Source organism: Rattus norvegicus, chromosome X (assembly GCF_021556685.1).
Source record: "Rattus norvegicus strain SHRSP/BbbUtx chromosome X, alternate assembly SHRSP_T2T, whole genome shotgun sequence".
NCBI lineage: Eukaryota > Metazoa > Chordata > Mammalia > Rodentia > Muridae > Rattus > Rattus norvegicus.
Window position 1 is genome coordinate 124,394,021 of NC_141554.1, and position 14,543 is coordinate 124,408,563.

The following is a 14,543-nucleotide window of genomic DNA, read 5'->3' on the forward strand; positions in this document are numbered from 1 at the left end:
GAGACAACTGTGAAAAATAACATTATTCTCTTAACCTGTGTTCCCTCCTTCCTCTCTCACATCCTTCTTTGAAAGACTGTTTTTAGTGCTTTTCTTTTTTTTTTTCTTTTCTGGGGAAAAAAATACATACTTAAGGAAGTGCTATCTTTGAAACCACATGCAAAATCATTTGTGGAAAAACCCTGACAACCATTCAACTTAATTGATAGAACCAAAGTTTAATTTCGTCAAACATTGCATGAAATTAGCTTGCCATCCAGCTGAAGCTAAATTCCATCTGTGCACACATAAAAACACACGGAGACTTCCTCACTCTGTAAGAATTTGTTTGGGATCCCTTAGATAATGGCTCCCAAGGAAATCTGCCTGCTGCTGTGCAAAGCTCTGGTAACCACGGGTATGTGAAGTCATTGTGAATGCAAGACCTTCTCTATACTGGAAGAAAAAGATAACTCCTATAAAAAATAGTCGGGGGACAGGTAGTTCAGTTGTTCGTATTTCGTTGTTGTTGGAGAACACTGAACAGGCCATCATTACTTGCGCTCTGTAGAACTCAGCAAGCATATTAATTTGAAAGAATGAAATGCATCTACAAACAAAGTGCTTCTCTGGTTGGAAATTCATTTAGATAGGATATAAAACTCTGTGCAAACCTTTCCAAAAAGCCTGTACACATGTTCTTTTGCCAGTTTACGTGAAGATTCTAAGGCTGGACTTGTGTGAACCTCTTTTTAACTGAAAGTTTTGTTTTTATGAATTTTAAATTATGAGTCTGGGTATGTACCCCAGAAAAGGTCCTCAGACCTTTTCACTAGACAGCAAGCAGAATGACAGGAGGGTTGCATAAAGTCTCTCACAGTGGAACACTTGCCTCCCTGGGCTATGGTGAGGTGTCCAGGGGTGTAATGCATGCATAAGCCTTTAGTACCTTTTTAATTATATGTATGTGTTTGTGCAGGGAGTTGTCCACAGAAGCCACAGGTGTCAGATCTTCCTGGGGCTGCAGTTACAGGCAGCTGTGAGATGCCTTACTTGAGTGCTAAGAACCGAACTGAAGTCCTCTGAAAGCTAGTAGCCTCTTAGCTACTGAACCCTCTCTCCAGCTCCCTTGTGTGTATCCAACACTAAAAGCTCCAAGGGAATTTAGGGTAGCAGCCCTGGGGGCATGTTTGTTTACAACACTCCCCTGTGCAATGAAGCACTACATCCACTGAGTGGCAGTGAACATTTGCTAACCTGTATTGTCCAGTCTCTGCTCCTTTTGCTCAACTTGTTTTATCTTGGTTGTAGTCTTCTCTTTGGATGGCACGGAATAGAGTTGTTCTTCCTGCTTTCCTTTCACCTGAAACAAAGTTGGTGGTGGTTTTTTTTTTAAGTGAAACAGACAGACAGAGGAAGAGAGAGAGACAGAGACAGAGACATGTGTAGGCTTTGGCCTCTGGATTACCCTGTTAATGGGGCTACCCTCTCAACTCAGATTTCACCCATGTGTTAAAAAAAACAGGGGTGTCTTTTTTTCATTTTTAGTTTTGAGATTGTAATATCATTACAATGTTTTTCCCTTCCCTCACCTCCTCCAAAACCTGTCATATATTCCTTGTTGCTTCCTTTCAAATTGGTGACAATTTTTTCATAGTTATTACATGCATGTGTGTGTGTGTGTGTGTCTGTACTTCTAAATAGCATCTGCCCAATCTATACGTCATTACTTGTATGTGTGTTCTCACGGCTGACTGTTTGGTATTAAAAAACCAGCTGTGGAAGACTCTTTCCCCCCAACCCCAGCATTCCTTAGTTGCCTATAATTCTTTGTGTGTAGGGTTGAGGCCTCATGGGCGTTCTTCAATCCACTTTGGCATGTCTATTGATGTGTTTCTTGTTCAGCTCATGTTTAGGCTGTCACATTGGTGAGACTTCATGGGTGTAGCTTCTGAACGGTACAGGTAACTTTGGATGAGGCCCTGAATTATTTGTACTTTCATCCTTTTCAAGTCTCTTCCATCTATTTTAGTTAAGAATATGCAAATAATTAATGAATGCTTGACTGGCTAATTTCTTTTTAGCTGACAGATCCTTTTAAATACCAGTATCTTTGATTTCTTAACTGTAATTGGAAACATCATACAAAATCATTAGTTTTCCGTCTTCTTTTAAAAGGATTTAGTGCATTCATTTATCTATGTGCATTTTTGGGTGAGCATACTTATATGCAAATGTGTGTGCATGTGCCACAGAGGGTTTGCAGAAACCGGAGGGCAACTTGTAGGAGTCAGATCTCTCTTGTACCCATCTTATTACATGGGTGTTGGAGATCAAATTTGGGTCCACATACTTCGTGACAAGCAGTTTACTTAAATCCCTGTTATCATATATTTTTTTAATTATATGTGTATGGATTCTCTATCTCTCTCTCTCTCTCTCTCTCTCTCTGTGTGTGTGTGTGTGTGTGTGTGTGTGTGTGTGTGTGTGTGTGCGCGCGCGCGCGTGTGTGACTGCAGGTACTTAAGCAGTCCAGAAGAGGACAGAGGACATTTGATCACTGGAGCCTCAGTTAGACGTGGTTGTGAACCGTCTGACATAGGTGCTAAGAACCAAACCCAGGTCCTCAGTAAGAGCAGTGTGAGCTATTGATCACTGAACCATCTCTCCAGACCCCATTGCTAAGACTCAAACTCATTAGCTTTTCCTAAATGTAGCTCTGCTTGCTAGTAACTCATGTGGTGGAACTCTGTAGCAATGTGTGGAGGTTTTTGGAAGAGTTACCAGCTGAATTAGGGATTATTGGAATCACTGGATGTCTAATCTCTGAATAAGTGGGGCATTGCCACAGTTTAGAACTCCTAGGTCTCATATTATCAATAAGTCAATGAATCTTTATCCAGACTAGGTTTGAATGCGTTCTTCAGAGAGGACTCTGGGGATATCCAGGCAATAAACCCATAGGCAGGTTGAGTAGGGTTAACTCTGTTTCTGCTTTTCTCATCCCATTTATAAACATTTCAAATAGGACATTTCATGCAACCAATACTGCTCACCCCCTGCACACATCCAGGCCAGGACAGCACCATATACGTTACTATCCCTACTTGTGTGTATTGCTCATCAAATGTAGTCAACCTATGTCCCTCAGGAAGTACATGGCCACATGTGGCCGAAGATATCTATGAATATGGCCCAATCCAAAACCACAAACTTTAAGCATTATGAGATATTTTGGGCACCTTTTTATAATTCAGCTCATGGTTCTGAAGAATGAACTTTGTATATAACAATGCCATGGCACAATGTCAAAAGATTGGACACATCTGTACCCATATAGTTTCCTAGCAGCAGTGGGCATAGGCTAGACCTTTTCTCACATAGTTTAATGTAGGATCTCTAGAAAGACTTACAGACGAGAAACTTGTTTTCTTCTTCTGCTTCCTGGGGTTTAAAGCTATCTTGTATTTAGCAGCAGAAGAATCCAAGCAGCCCTGTGAGGTGGCTGGGGTGCTGAAACCCGAGGGCTGCTGACTGCTGCTTTCAGAAGACTGTGATAGCTCAGGATCCGAGGACAATTCAGAGAAGCTCTGGATAGTGGAAGAAAAGTGAGTCAAATCCATACAGATGCTGCCCTTCTCTCAATGCAGGAAATGCTTCTTCCTTGCTAAGGAATGTATAAGGAAGCCTTTTGTGGATAACTGCCCACTTTCTTTCCCCTTTCAGTTTAAATACCACACTTTGGTTCCTTTGTAAATGAAAATGAGAAATAGGAAAAAATTGTGGGTGATCCCTCTCTCAGAAAGCAACAGGGTTGTTCTGCTGTCCTCACAATTAGAACACAAGCACATAGTGGTATTTACGAGGTGGAATGCTTATGTGTTCTCTTTTCCCATGTCCTTTCTCAGTGACAGGAAGACATCTGGCTAGAAATAGAGATGCATTCCTGGATTAGTAAAACTCAGTGGGGCTCTGGGACTGCTGTGCTGGAGAGTTGGGGAGGGAGAAAATCCACTTGGAGGAAGGCTGTGTTTTCATAGAGAGCACACTAACGTTATTTATATTTACTGTTCATAGGTGCACGGCTCATGGGAAGACTCCAGGAACTGACTTCTCCAACCTCCAATGAAACATAAACAGAAGCTGTAACCTTGTTCTCTTTATAGTGGGCTCCAACTCTCCAATCTATTTGGAGCTGGGACACCCAGTTCCATTCCTTGGTAGGAACTTTCAAATAGGCCCAAGGTTGTGGACACAACATTTTCTATAGCCACACCAGAGCTCGCTCACTCCTAAGTACCTGCCCAGAAGTCGCATTGAATAGCATGTGGTGTGTCATCTCACTCCTGGATATCAGAAGCACTTGGTGTCATGTTCCTTTGCACTTCCCCTTATAAGTAGTGTTGTACAGTGCCAGGGACCCCTTGGCCAAAGGTAGAGTTCACATGCCCCCACATTTCCTAAGAACACTGTATGCTGACGCAGAGATAACCTCAGCTGCTTCTCTTGACTCTAAACATGGCCCTTGATTTCAGTGTCTGGGGGCTGAGTAGTGCCAGTGATAAACCTAGATCACCTTTCTGGTTTCACCGCTAATCAAGAAGAGGATACATAGCATCTGTTTTGTGGGGTCAACCACACAGCACTAACAGTGGCTCTAAGATTTTCCTAACCTTTTTTCTTTTCTTTGTTTTGTTCTTTTTGAGACAGAGTTTCTCTGCATAGCACTAGATGTCCTGGTCCTCTATAGACCAGGCTAGCCACAAACTCAGAGATCTGACTGCCTCTGTCTCCCAAGTGCTGGGACTGAAGGTGTGTACACCACCACAGCCTGGCTTTTCTTAGCTTTTTTTTTTTTTTTTTTTTGGAGCTGGGGACCGAACCCAGGGCCTTGCGCTTGCTAGGCAAGCACTCTACCACTGAGCTAAATCCCCAACCCCTTTTCTTAGCTTCTTTATGCAACCGTCATCCATTAACTTTTATAAACGCCCTTCCCAATATAATTTAGTCAGCTTGTGTTTGTTCCTTGGGTCATTTTAGTCCTTCTGTCTAAGACTTCACTATTTGCAATTAAAAGAAGATCAACATGTAGAAATCCTAAAAGGATACCATGCAAGTTGCCTTGTATGAAAGCCAATGTAGGATGCCTAAATGGTAAATCACACAAGTTTTCATTCAGTTGACTTCCCAAACCTTGCAGTATGAAAACTACATAATAGCATTGTTGGCTCCAGTGACACTCATTCTACAGTATAACAGAAAGATCAGGCAAAGCAAAACCCTACTGATTTCCAGACTGGGTATGAGCAAGAAGGAGTTCATTCCTTCCTAATCACAGTCCAAACCAAGGAGGTATCAAACTTAACCATCTTCTTTTGTTAGTTCAAGTCTCATTGATCTGATTACTGACCTACATCTATCCTCCTAACTGAACTAAAAAGATAAAGAAAAATCACCTGATTGTGGGGCCTTGCACTGAGACATATGATTCAAACTAGAAACCAGAGGTCCTTTTGTAGGCTCACAGGATGTATTGTGTGGAAATGGAGTATATTTGGATTTACACATTTCCTCAAATCCACCAGTGGGTTAAAAACTATTCTTTATACTCTGGACCTCTGGACAGTATGTCTTAGCATAGGGTTCAGGAACTCATGTACCACGATATTAAAATCATCCAGAAGGGGATGTTGAAAGGTACATTTGAGGGACATATCAAGACTGGACAATAACTGGGGGTATAGTTCAGTGGTAGAGCATGCACTTAGCATGTGAAAGGCCATGAGTTCAATTCCCAGCACCCAAAACAAAATAAAAGAGGCCTGGAGGATAAGAATATCAGGAGAAGGGCCTTAGAATGATTTGACAAACTCTTCTAGAGGGTATTTTAGGGCCAGGGTAAAGAACAAGAACTGACAACTGGTCTAGTACATTTTCAAATCAAAGCATATGGATTTCATAAATAATCCCATCAGTTTTCTTAGAACAGGATCCAGGAATCTATGGGTTTCTTCTGGTTCCTCCTTAGACCCCATCTCTTCTCTCAGCTATATTGTTTAGTATCTCCCTAGAATAGTTACCACAGAAGTCAATATATGAGAGCATGAGTTATCCGAGAAGAGCAAATTAAACCCCCTTTTAGCAGGAGTCTGAAAGAAAGGCGAGGAAACGGAATGAAACTCATTTCTTTAATTCTCTTTTCCCAGCTCCTCTATTTGTTCTCAGACCAACTCACACTGTCTGTACTCATGTGCAGAGTGTTAAGGTAGATAGGTGTGGTTTTCTTTCTGTGTGTAAGAGAGGGTTGAATATAGACATCCTTTCTGAAGGAAGCTGGTTAGGGCTTCAGGCAAAGCAAAGTAAGGGGTCCCTCAGTACTGGCTGGTAGGGGACTGAACTGGATACTCTTCTGCTGTTAAATAGATTAATGGAGGCTCTTTCAAATATTAAAATACATTTCAGTTCTATTTTCCTCTCCTGTCAAATATCTAGGCCCAGCTGGCAGCAGTTCAGTCAATAATGCACCCTTAGGGCATCCTTTAAATGACTGCACCTTTTGCCCTGTGTGTTGTTAGGCTTCTCTGTCTCTCTTTGTGTTGATAAGAAGATATTGGTAAAGGGATGTGAAGAACCAGCCTGCCTCCATCTTAGGCTTAAAAAACATCTTATAATATACGGCTTCTGGGTCCCCGTAGAGGAGGGCCCAGGAGCAGCAGATCCACTGCGTCTGAGACACCGCCAGAACCTGAAGGGACCGACCAGATAAACAGTTCTCTGCACCCAAATCCCGTGGGAGGGAGAGCTAAACCTTCAGAGAGGCAGACAAGCCTGGGAAACCAGAAGAGACTGCACTCTGCACACACATCTCTGACGCCAGAGGAAAACACCAAATGCCATCTGGAACCCTGGTGCACGGAAGCTCCCGGAAAGGGCGGCGCAGATCTTCCTGGTTGCTGCCGCCGCAGAGAGCTCGTAGGTAGCACCCCACAAGCAAACTTGAGCCTCGGAACCACAGGTAAGAACAACTTTTCTGCTGCAAGTGACCTGCCTGGTGAACTCAAGACACAGGCCCACAGGAACAGCTGAAGACCTGTAGATAGGAAAAACTACACGCCCGAAAGCAGAACATTCTGTCCCCATAACTGGCTGAAAGAAAACAGGAAAACAGGTCTACAGCACTCCTGACACACAGGCTTAGAGGACAGTCTAGCCACTGTCAGAAATAGCAGAACAAAGTAACACTAGAGATAATCTGATGGCGAGAGGCAAGTGCAGGAACCCAAGCAACAGAAAACAAGACTACATGGCACATCGGAGCCCAATTCTCCCACCAAAGTAAACACGGAATATCCAAACACACCAGAAAAGCAAGATCTAGTTTCAAAATCATAATTGATCATGATGCTGGAGGACTTCAAGAAAGACGTGAAGAACTCCCTTAGAGAAGAAGTAGAAGCCTACAGAGAGGAATTGCAAAAATTCCTGAAAGACTTCCAGGAAAACATAAATAAACAAGTAGAAGCCCATAGACAGGAGTCACAAAAATCCCTGAAAGAATTCCAGGAAAACACAATCAAACAGTTGAAGGAATTAAAAATGGAAATAGAAGCAATCAAGAAAGAACACATGGAAACAACCCTGGATATAGAAAACCAAAAGAAGAGACAAGGAGCTGTACATACAAGCTTCACCAACAGAATACAAGAGATGGAAGAGAGAATCTCAGGAGCAGAAGATTCCATAGAAATCATTGACTCAACTGTCAAAGATAATGTAAAGCGGAAAAAGCTACTGATCCAAAACATACAGGAAATCCAGGACACAATGAGAAGATCAAACCTAAGGATAATAGGTATAGAAGAGAGTGAAGACTCCCAGCTCAAAGGACCAGTAAATATCTTCAACAAAATCATAGAAGAAAATTTCCCTTACCTAAAAGAAGAGATACCCATAGGCATACAAAAAGCCTACAGAACTCCAAATAGATTGGACCAGAAAAGAAACACCTCCCGTCACATAATAGTCAAAACACCAAACGCACAAAATAAAGAAAGAATATTAAAAGCAGTAAGGGAAAAAGGTCAAGTAACATATAAAGACAGACCTATCAGAATCACACCAGACTTTTCGCCAGAAACTATGAAAGCCAGAAGATCCCGGACAGATGTCATACAGACCCTAAGAGAACACAAATGCCAGCCCAGGTTACTGTATCCTGCAAAACTCTCAAATAACATAGATGGAGAAACCAAGATATTCCATGACAAAACCAAATTTACACAATATCTTTCTACAAATCCAGCACAACAAAGGATAATAAATGGTAAAGCCCAACATAAGGAGGCAAGCTATACCCTAGAAGAAACAAGGAACTAATCGTCTTGGCAACAAAACAAAGAGAAGAAAAGCACACAAACATAACCTCATATCCAAATATGAATATAACAGGAAGCAATAATCACTATTCCTTAATATCTCTCAACATTAATGGCCTCAACTCCCCAATAAAAAGACATAGATTAACAAACTGGATACGAAACGAGGACCCTGCATTCTGCTGCCTACAGGAAACACACCTCAGAGACAAAGACAGACACTACCTCAGAGTAAAAGGCTGGAAAACATCTTTCCAAGCAAATGGTCAGATGAAGCAAGCTGGAGTAGCCATTCGAATATCAAATAAAATCAATTTTCAACTAAAAGTCATCAAAAAAGATAAGGAAGGACACTTCATATTCATCAAAGGAAAAATCCACCAAGATGAACTCTCAATCCTAAATATCTATGCCCCAAATACAAGGGTACCTACATACGTAATAGAAACCTTACTAAAGTTCAAAACACACATTACACCTCATACAATAATAGTAGGAGATTTCAACACCCCAGTCTCATCAATGGACAGATCATGGAAACAGAAATTAAACAGACATAAACAGACTAAGAGAAGTCATGAGCCAAATGGACTTAACAGATATTTATAGAACATTCTATCCTAAAGCAAAAGGATATACCTTCTTCTCAGCTCCTCATGGTACTTTCTCCAAAATTGACCATATAATTGGTCAAAAAACGGGCCTCAACAGGTACAGAAAGATAGAAATAATCCCATACGTGCTATCAGACCACCACAGCCTAAAACTGGTCTTCAATAATAATAAGGGAAGAATGCCCACATATACGTGGAAATTGAACAATGCTCTACTCAATGATAACCTGGTCAAGGAAGAAATAAAGAAAGAAATTAAAGACTTTTTAGAATTTAATGAAAATGAAGGTACAACATACCCAAACTTATGGGACACAATGAAAGCTGTGCTAAGAGGAAAACTCATAGCGCTGAGTGCCTGCAGAAAGAAACAGGAAAGAGCATATGTCAGCAGCTTGACAGCACACCTAAAATCTCTAGAACAAAAAGAAGCAAATACACCCAGGAGGAGTGGAAGGCAGGAAATAATCAAACTCAGAGCTGAAATCCACCAAGTAGAAACAAAAAGGACCATAGAAAGAATCAACAGAACCAAAAGTTGGTTCTTTGAGAAAATCAACAAGATAGATAAACCCTTAGGCAGACTAACGAGAGGACACAGAGAGTGTATCCAAATTAACAAAATCAGAAATGAAAAGGGAGACATAACTACAGATTCAGAAGAAATTCAAAAAATCATCAGATCTTACTATAAGAGCCTATATTCAACAAAACTTGAAAATCTGCAGGAAATGGACAATTTCCTAGACAGATACCAGGTACCAAAGTTAAATCAGGAACAGATAAACCAGTTAAACAACCCCATAACTGCTAAGTAAATAGAAGCAGTCATTAAAGGTCTCCCAACCAAAAAGAGCCCAGGTCCAGACGGGTTTAGTGCAGAATTCTATCAGACCTTCATAGAAGACCTCATACCAATATTATCCAAACTATTCCACAAATTTGAAACAGATGGAGCACTACCGAATTCCTTCTATGAAGCCACAATTACTCTTATACCTAAACCACACAAAGACACAACAAAGAAAGAGAACTTCAGACCAATTTCCCTTATGAATATCGACGCAAAATTACTCAATAAAATTCTGGCAAACCGAATCCAAGAGCACATCAAAACAATCATCCACCATGATCAAGTAGGCTTCATCCCAGGCATGCAGGGATGGTTTAATACACGGAAAACTATCAACGTGATCCATTATATAAACAAACTGAAAGAAAAAAACCACATGATCATTTCATTAGATGCTGAGAAAGCATTTGACAAAATTCAACACCCCTTCATGATAAAAGTCCTGGAAAGAATAGGAATTCAAGGCCCATACCTAAACATAGTAAAAGCCATATACAGCAAACCAGTTGCTAACATTAAACTAAATGGAGAGAAACTTGAAGCAATCCCACTAAAATCAGGGACTAGACAAGGCTGCCCACTCTCTCCCTACTTATGCAATATAGTTCTTGAAGTTCTAGCCAGAGCAATCAGACAACAAAAGTAGGTCAAGGGGATACAGACCGGAAAAAAAGAAGTCAAAATATCACTATTTGCAGATGATATGATAGTATATTTAAGTGATCCCGAAAGTTCCACCAGAGAACTACTAAAGCTGATAAACAACTTCAGCAAAGTGGCTGGGTATAAAATTAACTCAAATAAATCAGTAGCCTTCCTCTACACAAAAGAGAAACCAGCCGAGAAGAAATTAGGGAAACGACACCCTTCATAATAGACCCAAATAATATAAAGTACCTTGGTGTGACTTTAACCAAGCAAGTAAAAGATCTGTACAATAAGAACTTCAAGACTCTGAAGAAAGAAATTGAAGAAGTCCTCAAAAGATGGAAAGATCTCCCATGCTCATGGATTGGCAGGATTAATGTAGTAAAAATGGCCATTTTACCAAAAGCAATCTACAGATTCAATGCCATCCCCATCAAAATACCAATCCAATTCCTCAAAGAGTTAGAGAGAACAATTTGCAAATTCATCTGGAATAACAAAAAACCCAGGATAGCTAAAACTATCCTCAACAATAAAAGGACTTCAGGGGGAATCACTATCCCTGAACTCAAGCAGTATTACAGAGCAATAGTGATAAAAACTGCATGGTATTGGTACAGAGACAGACAGATAGACCAATGGAACAGAATTGAAGACCCAGAAATGAACCCATACACCTATGGGCACTTGATTTTTGAGAAAGGAGTCAAAACTATCAAATGGAAAAAAGATAGCATTTTCAGCAAATGGTGCTGGTTCAACTGGAGGTCAACATGTAGAAGAATGCAAATCGATCCATGTTTATCACCCTGTACAAAGCTTAAGTCCAAGTGGATCAAGGACCTCCACATCAAACCAGATACACTCAAACTAATAGAAGAAAAACTAGGGCAGCATCTCGAACACATGGGCAGTGGAACAAATTTCCTGAACAAAACACCAATGGCTTATGCTCTAAGATCAAGAATCGACACATGGGATCTCATAAAACTGCAAAGCTTCTGTAAGGCAAAGGACACTGTGGTTAGGACAAAACGGCAACCAACAGATTGGGAAAAGATCTTTACCAATCCTACAACAGATAGAGGGCTTATATCCAAAACATACAAAGAACTCAAGAAGTTAGACCGCAGGGAGACAAATACCCCTATTAAAAAATGGGGTTCAGAGCTAAACAAAGAATTCACAGCTGAGGAATGTCGAATGGCTGAGAAACACCTAAAGAAATGTTCAACATCTTTAGTCATAAGGGAAATGCAAATCAAAACAACCCTGAGATTTCACGTCACACCAGTGAGAATGGCTAAGATCAAAAACTCAGGTGACAGCATATGCTGGCGAGGATGCGGAGAAAGAGGAACACTCCTCCATTGTTGGTGGGATTGCAGACTGGTACAACCATTCTGGAAATCAGTCTGGAGGATCCTCAGAAAATTGGACATTGAACTGCCTGGGGATCCAGCTATACCTCTCCTGGGCCTATACCCAAAAGATGCCCCAACATATAAAAAAGACACGTGCTCCACTATGTTCATCGCAGACTTATTTATAATAGCCAGAAGCTGGAAAGAACCCAGATGCCCTTCAACAGAGGAATGGATACAGAAAATGTGGTACATCTACACAATGGAATATTACTCAGCTATCAAAAACGAGTTTATGAAATTCGTAGGCAAATGGTTGGAACTGGAAAACATCATCCTGAGTGAGGTAACCCAATCACAGAAAGACATACATGGTATGCACTCATTGATAAGTGGCTATTAGCCCAAATGCTTGAATTACCCTAGATGCCTAGAACAAATGAAACTCAAGACGGATGATCAAAATGTGAATGCTTCACTCCTTCTTTAAAAGGGGAACAAGAATACCCTTGGCAGGGAATAGAGAGGCAAAGATTAAAACAGAGGCAGAAGGAACACCCATTCAGAGCCTGCCCCACATGTGACCCATACATATACAGCCATCCAATTAGACAAGATGGATGAAGCAAAGAAGTGCAGACCGACAGGAGCCGGATGAAGATCACTCTTGAGAGACACAGCCAGAGTACAACAAATACAGAGGCGAATGCCAGCAGCAAACCACTGAACTGAGAATAGGACCCCCGTTGAAAGAATCAGAGAAAGAACTGGAAGAGCTTGAAGGGGCTCGAGACCCCATATGTACAACAATGCCAAGCAACCAGAGCTTCCAGGGACTAAGCCACTACCTAAAGACTATACATGGACTGACCCTGGACTCTGACCTCATAGGTAGCAATGAATATCCTAGTAAGAGCACCAGTGGAAGGGGAAGGGATTAACAATCGAAATGTAAATAAGAAATACTCAAGTTATTAAAGATAAAAAAAAGTAACTGAAAAAAAAAGAATTGTAGTCAGAAGGAATCTGCTAGGCAGCAATCTAAAGAACTCCACTAGCCAACATGATGAAAGACCTACAAACAACCTACCCTAGAACATGTTAACATAGAAACAATTATCCTTCGATGAGGCTAAGACTGGGCTATTTAATAAGCTGTGACTTTCACCTGTTCCACCCCATTCACTAGTGTGAAAATTTATCTGGTCCTGTGCGGATGACGACATGCAATTCTTTTTTCTTTTAAACAGGGTTCTGAAAAAAGAGTTCTATCAGTGCAGTTCTCTTATGTTTTGTGATAGCCTAGGAACAAAAGGGTGCCGGTGTTGGGAAGCTTTAGGCAAGGGAATCCCCTGGTTAAAGTATGAGGTGACTTAGGCCCTGCTCAGAGATAGCTGTTGATACTCACTGCCTTTTTCACCAAATGTGAAGAACTGAGCCCCTACCCCAGATTGGAGGCTGAAAACAGCAGAAACAAGAATAATCTGGGAGAAAACCACTGTGCTTTGCACACTGGAGTTGAAACACCAGTCACCTCACTAACTAAAGACTTGTGGAAGGAAGTAACTCTGGTGGCAGCTGTGTAAGTAATGCCTTTCAACTCCATCCCAGGGAATTCTGAGAAAGCAAGCCCGAGCATTTAGGGCTGGCATTGTTGGCTTGCATTCCCCTCTTCTGCCAGTAGAGGGCAGCAGCTGAGAGAAGAAAGAGCATGCAAATTGCTCCAAAACAGAGATTTAGTCATTGTTTACTCTGATCTGTCTGGATGTTTTCTTCTACTCCACTTAGTTCCCTTTTTGTTGTTCGGTGAGAAGGTAATGGGAACTGGGTTGTGGGGAAACATTTGGGGATGAGAGTCAGAGGCCATAGTGGGTAGACTTTGTCATCTATCTGCTTATAGAATCATCCACCCAGGCCATTTTATCTCCTGGATGCCAATGAGAGTTGTATCCATAGAAGCTGCTGTTGTGGCCTTTGCTGCCAACAGCGTACTCCCTGGATTCACCGTAGTTAAGTAATAGGTCTAGGATCATGGCAGATAGGGCACAGACACGTCTGGGAATAATTAGAAATTACACTGTAATATCAAAGGCTCGACTTCTACCTTACAGCCCAATAACTACTCTCTGTTAAGCTGACTCAACTTAGTCCAATTTGAGTGGGTTTGTTTTGATTTTGAGACATGAATGTCCATCAATAGATGAATGGCGAAAGAAAATGTAACGCCTACAAACAAAAGACAGCCATTGAGCCCCAAATAGGAACGAATCTCTGACACATGCTGCAACATGAATGAACTTCAAAACCAATGTGCTACGTGAAAAACGCTATCTGAAAAGAACTCATATTATTCGTTCTATTTATATGAAATACATCAAATAGGAAAATGAAGGCAAAGGAATTTAATTAGTGTTATTAGAGATTGATAGACGATAGGAATAGGGAATCACTGCTTATCAAGTACTGGGTTTCCATTGGGAGAACCAAACAAGTACTGGATGTAGAAAGTGGTAGTGGGCGTGTGTAATTCCACTGAACCATACTCCAAAATGGTTTGTATGCTTACTTTCACGCTAGCTACATTTGCTCACAAAAAAATTGTTATCTATCGAGCCCCAGAGCTCCCAGGGACTAAACCACCATCCAAAGAGTACATCTGGAGGGATCCATGACTCCAGCTGCATAGGTAGCAGAGGATGCCATTGTGGGG

The 14,543-nt window shown here is 41.2% G+C and overlaps 1 protein-coding gene across 4 annotated transcripts in view; it reads right to left on the reverse strand.

The window, feature by feature from the left end:
- Kiaa1210 (KIAA1210 homolog) overlaps positions 1 to 14,543 on the reverse strand; it is a 50,476-nt gene that overhangs the window by 12,899 nt on the left and 23,034 nt on the right. For all 4 annotated transcript variants that reach the window (XM_087599327.1, XM_087599325.1, XM_087599326.1 and 1 more), the window contains 2 exon segments: positions 3,393 to 3,569; positions 1,237 to 1,342 (listed from right to left, as the gene is read on the reverse strand). In XM_087599327.1, coding sequence (XP_087455453.1) covers positions 1,237 to 1,342; positions 3,393 to 3,569 — 283 coding nt within the window.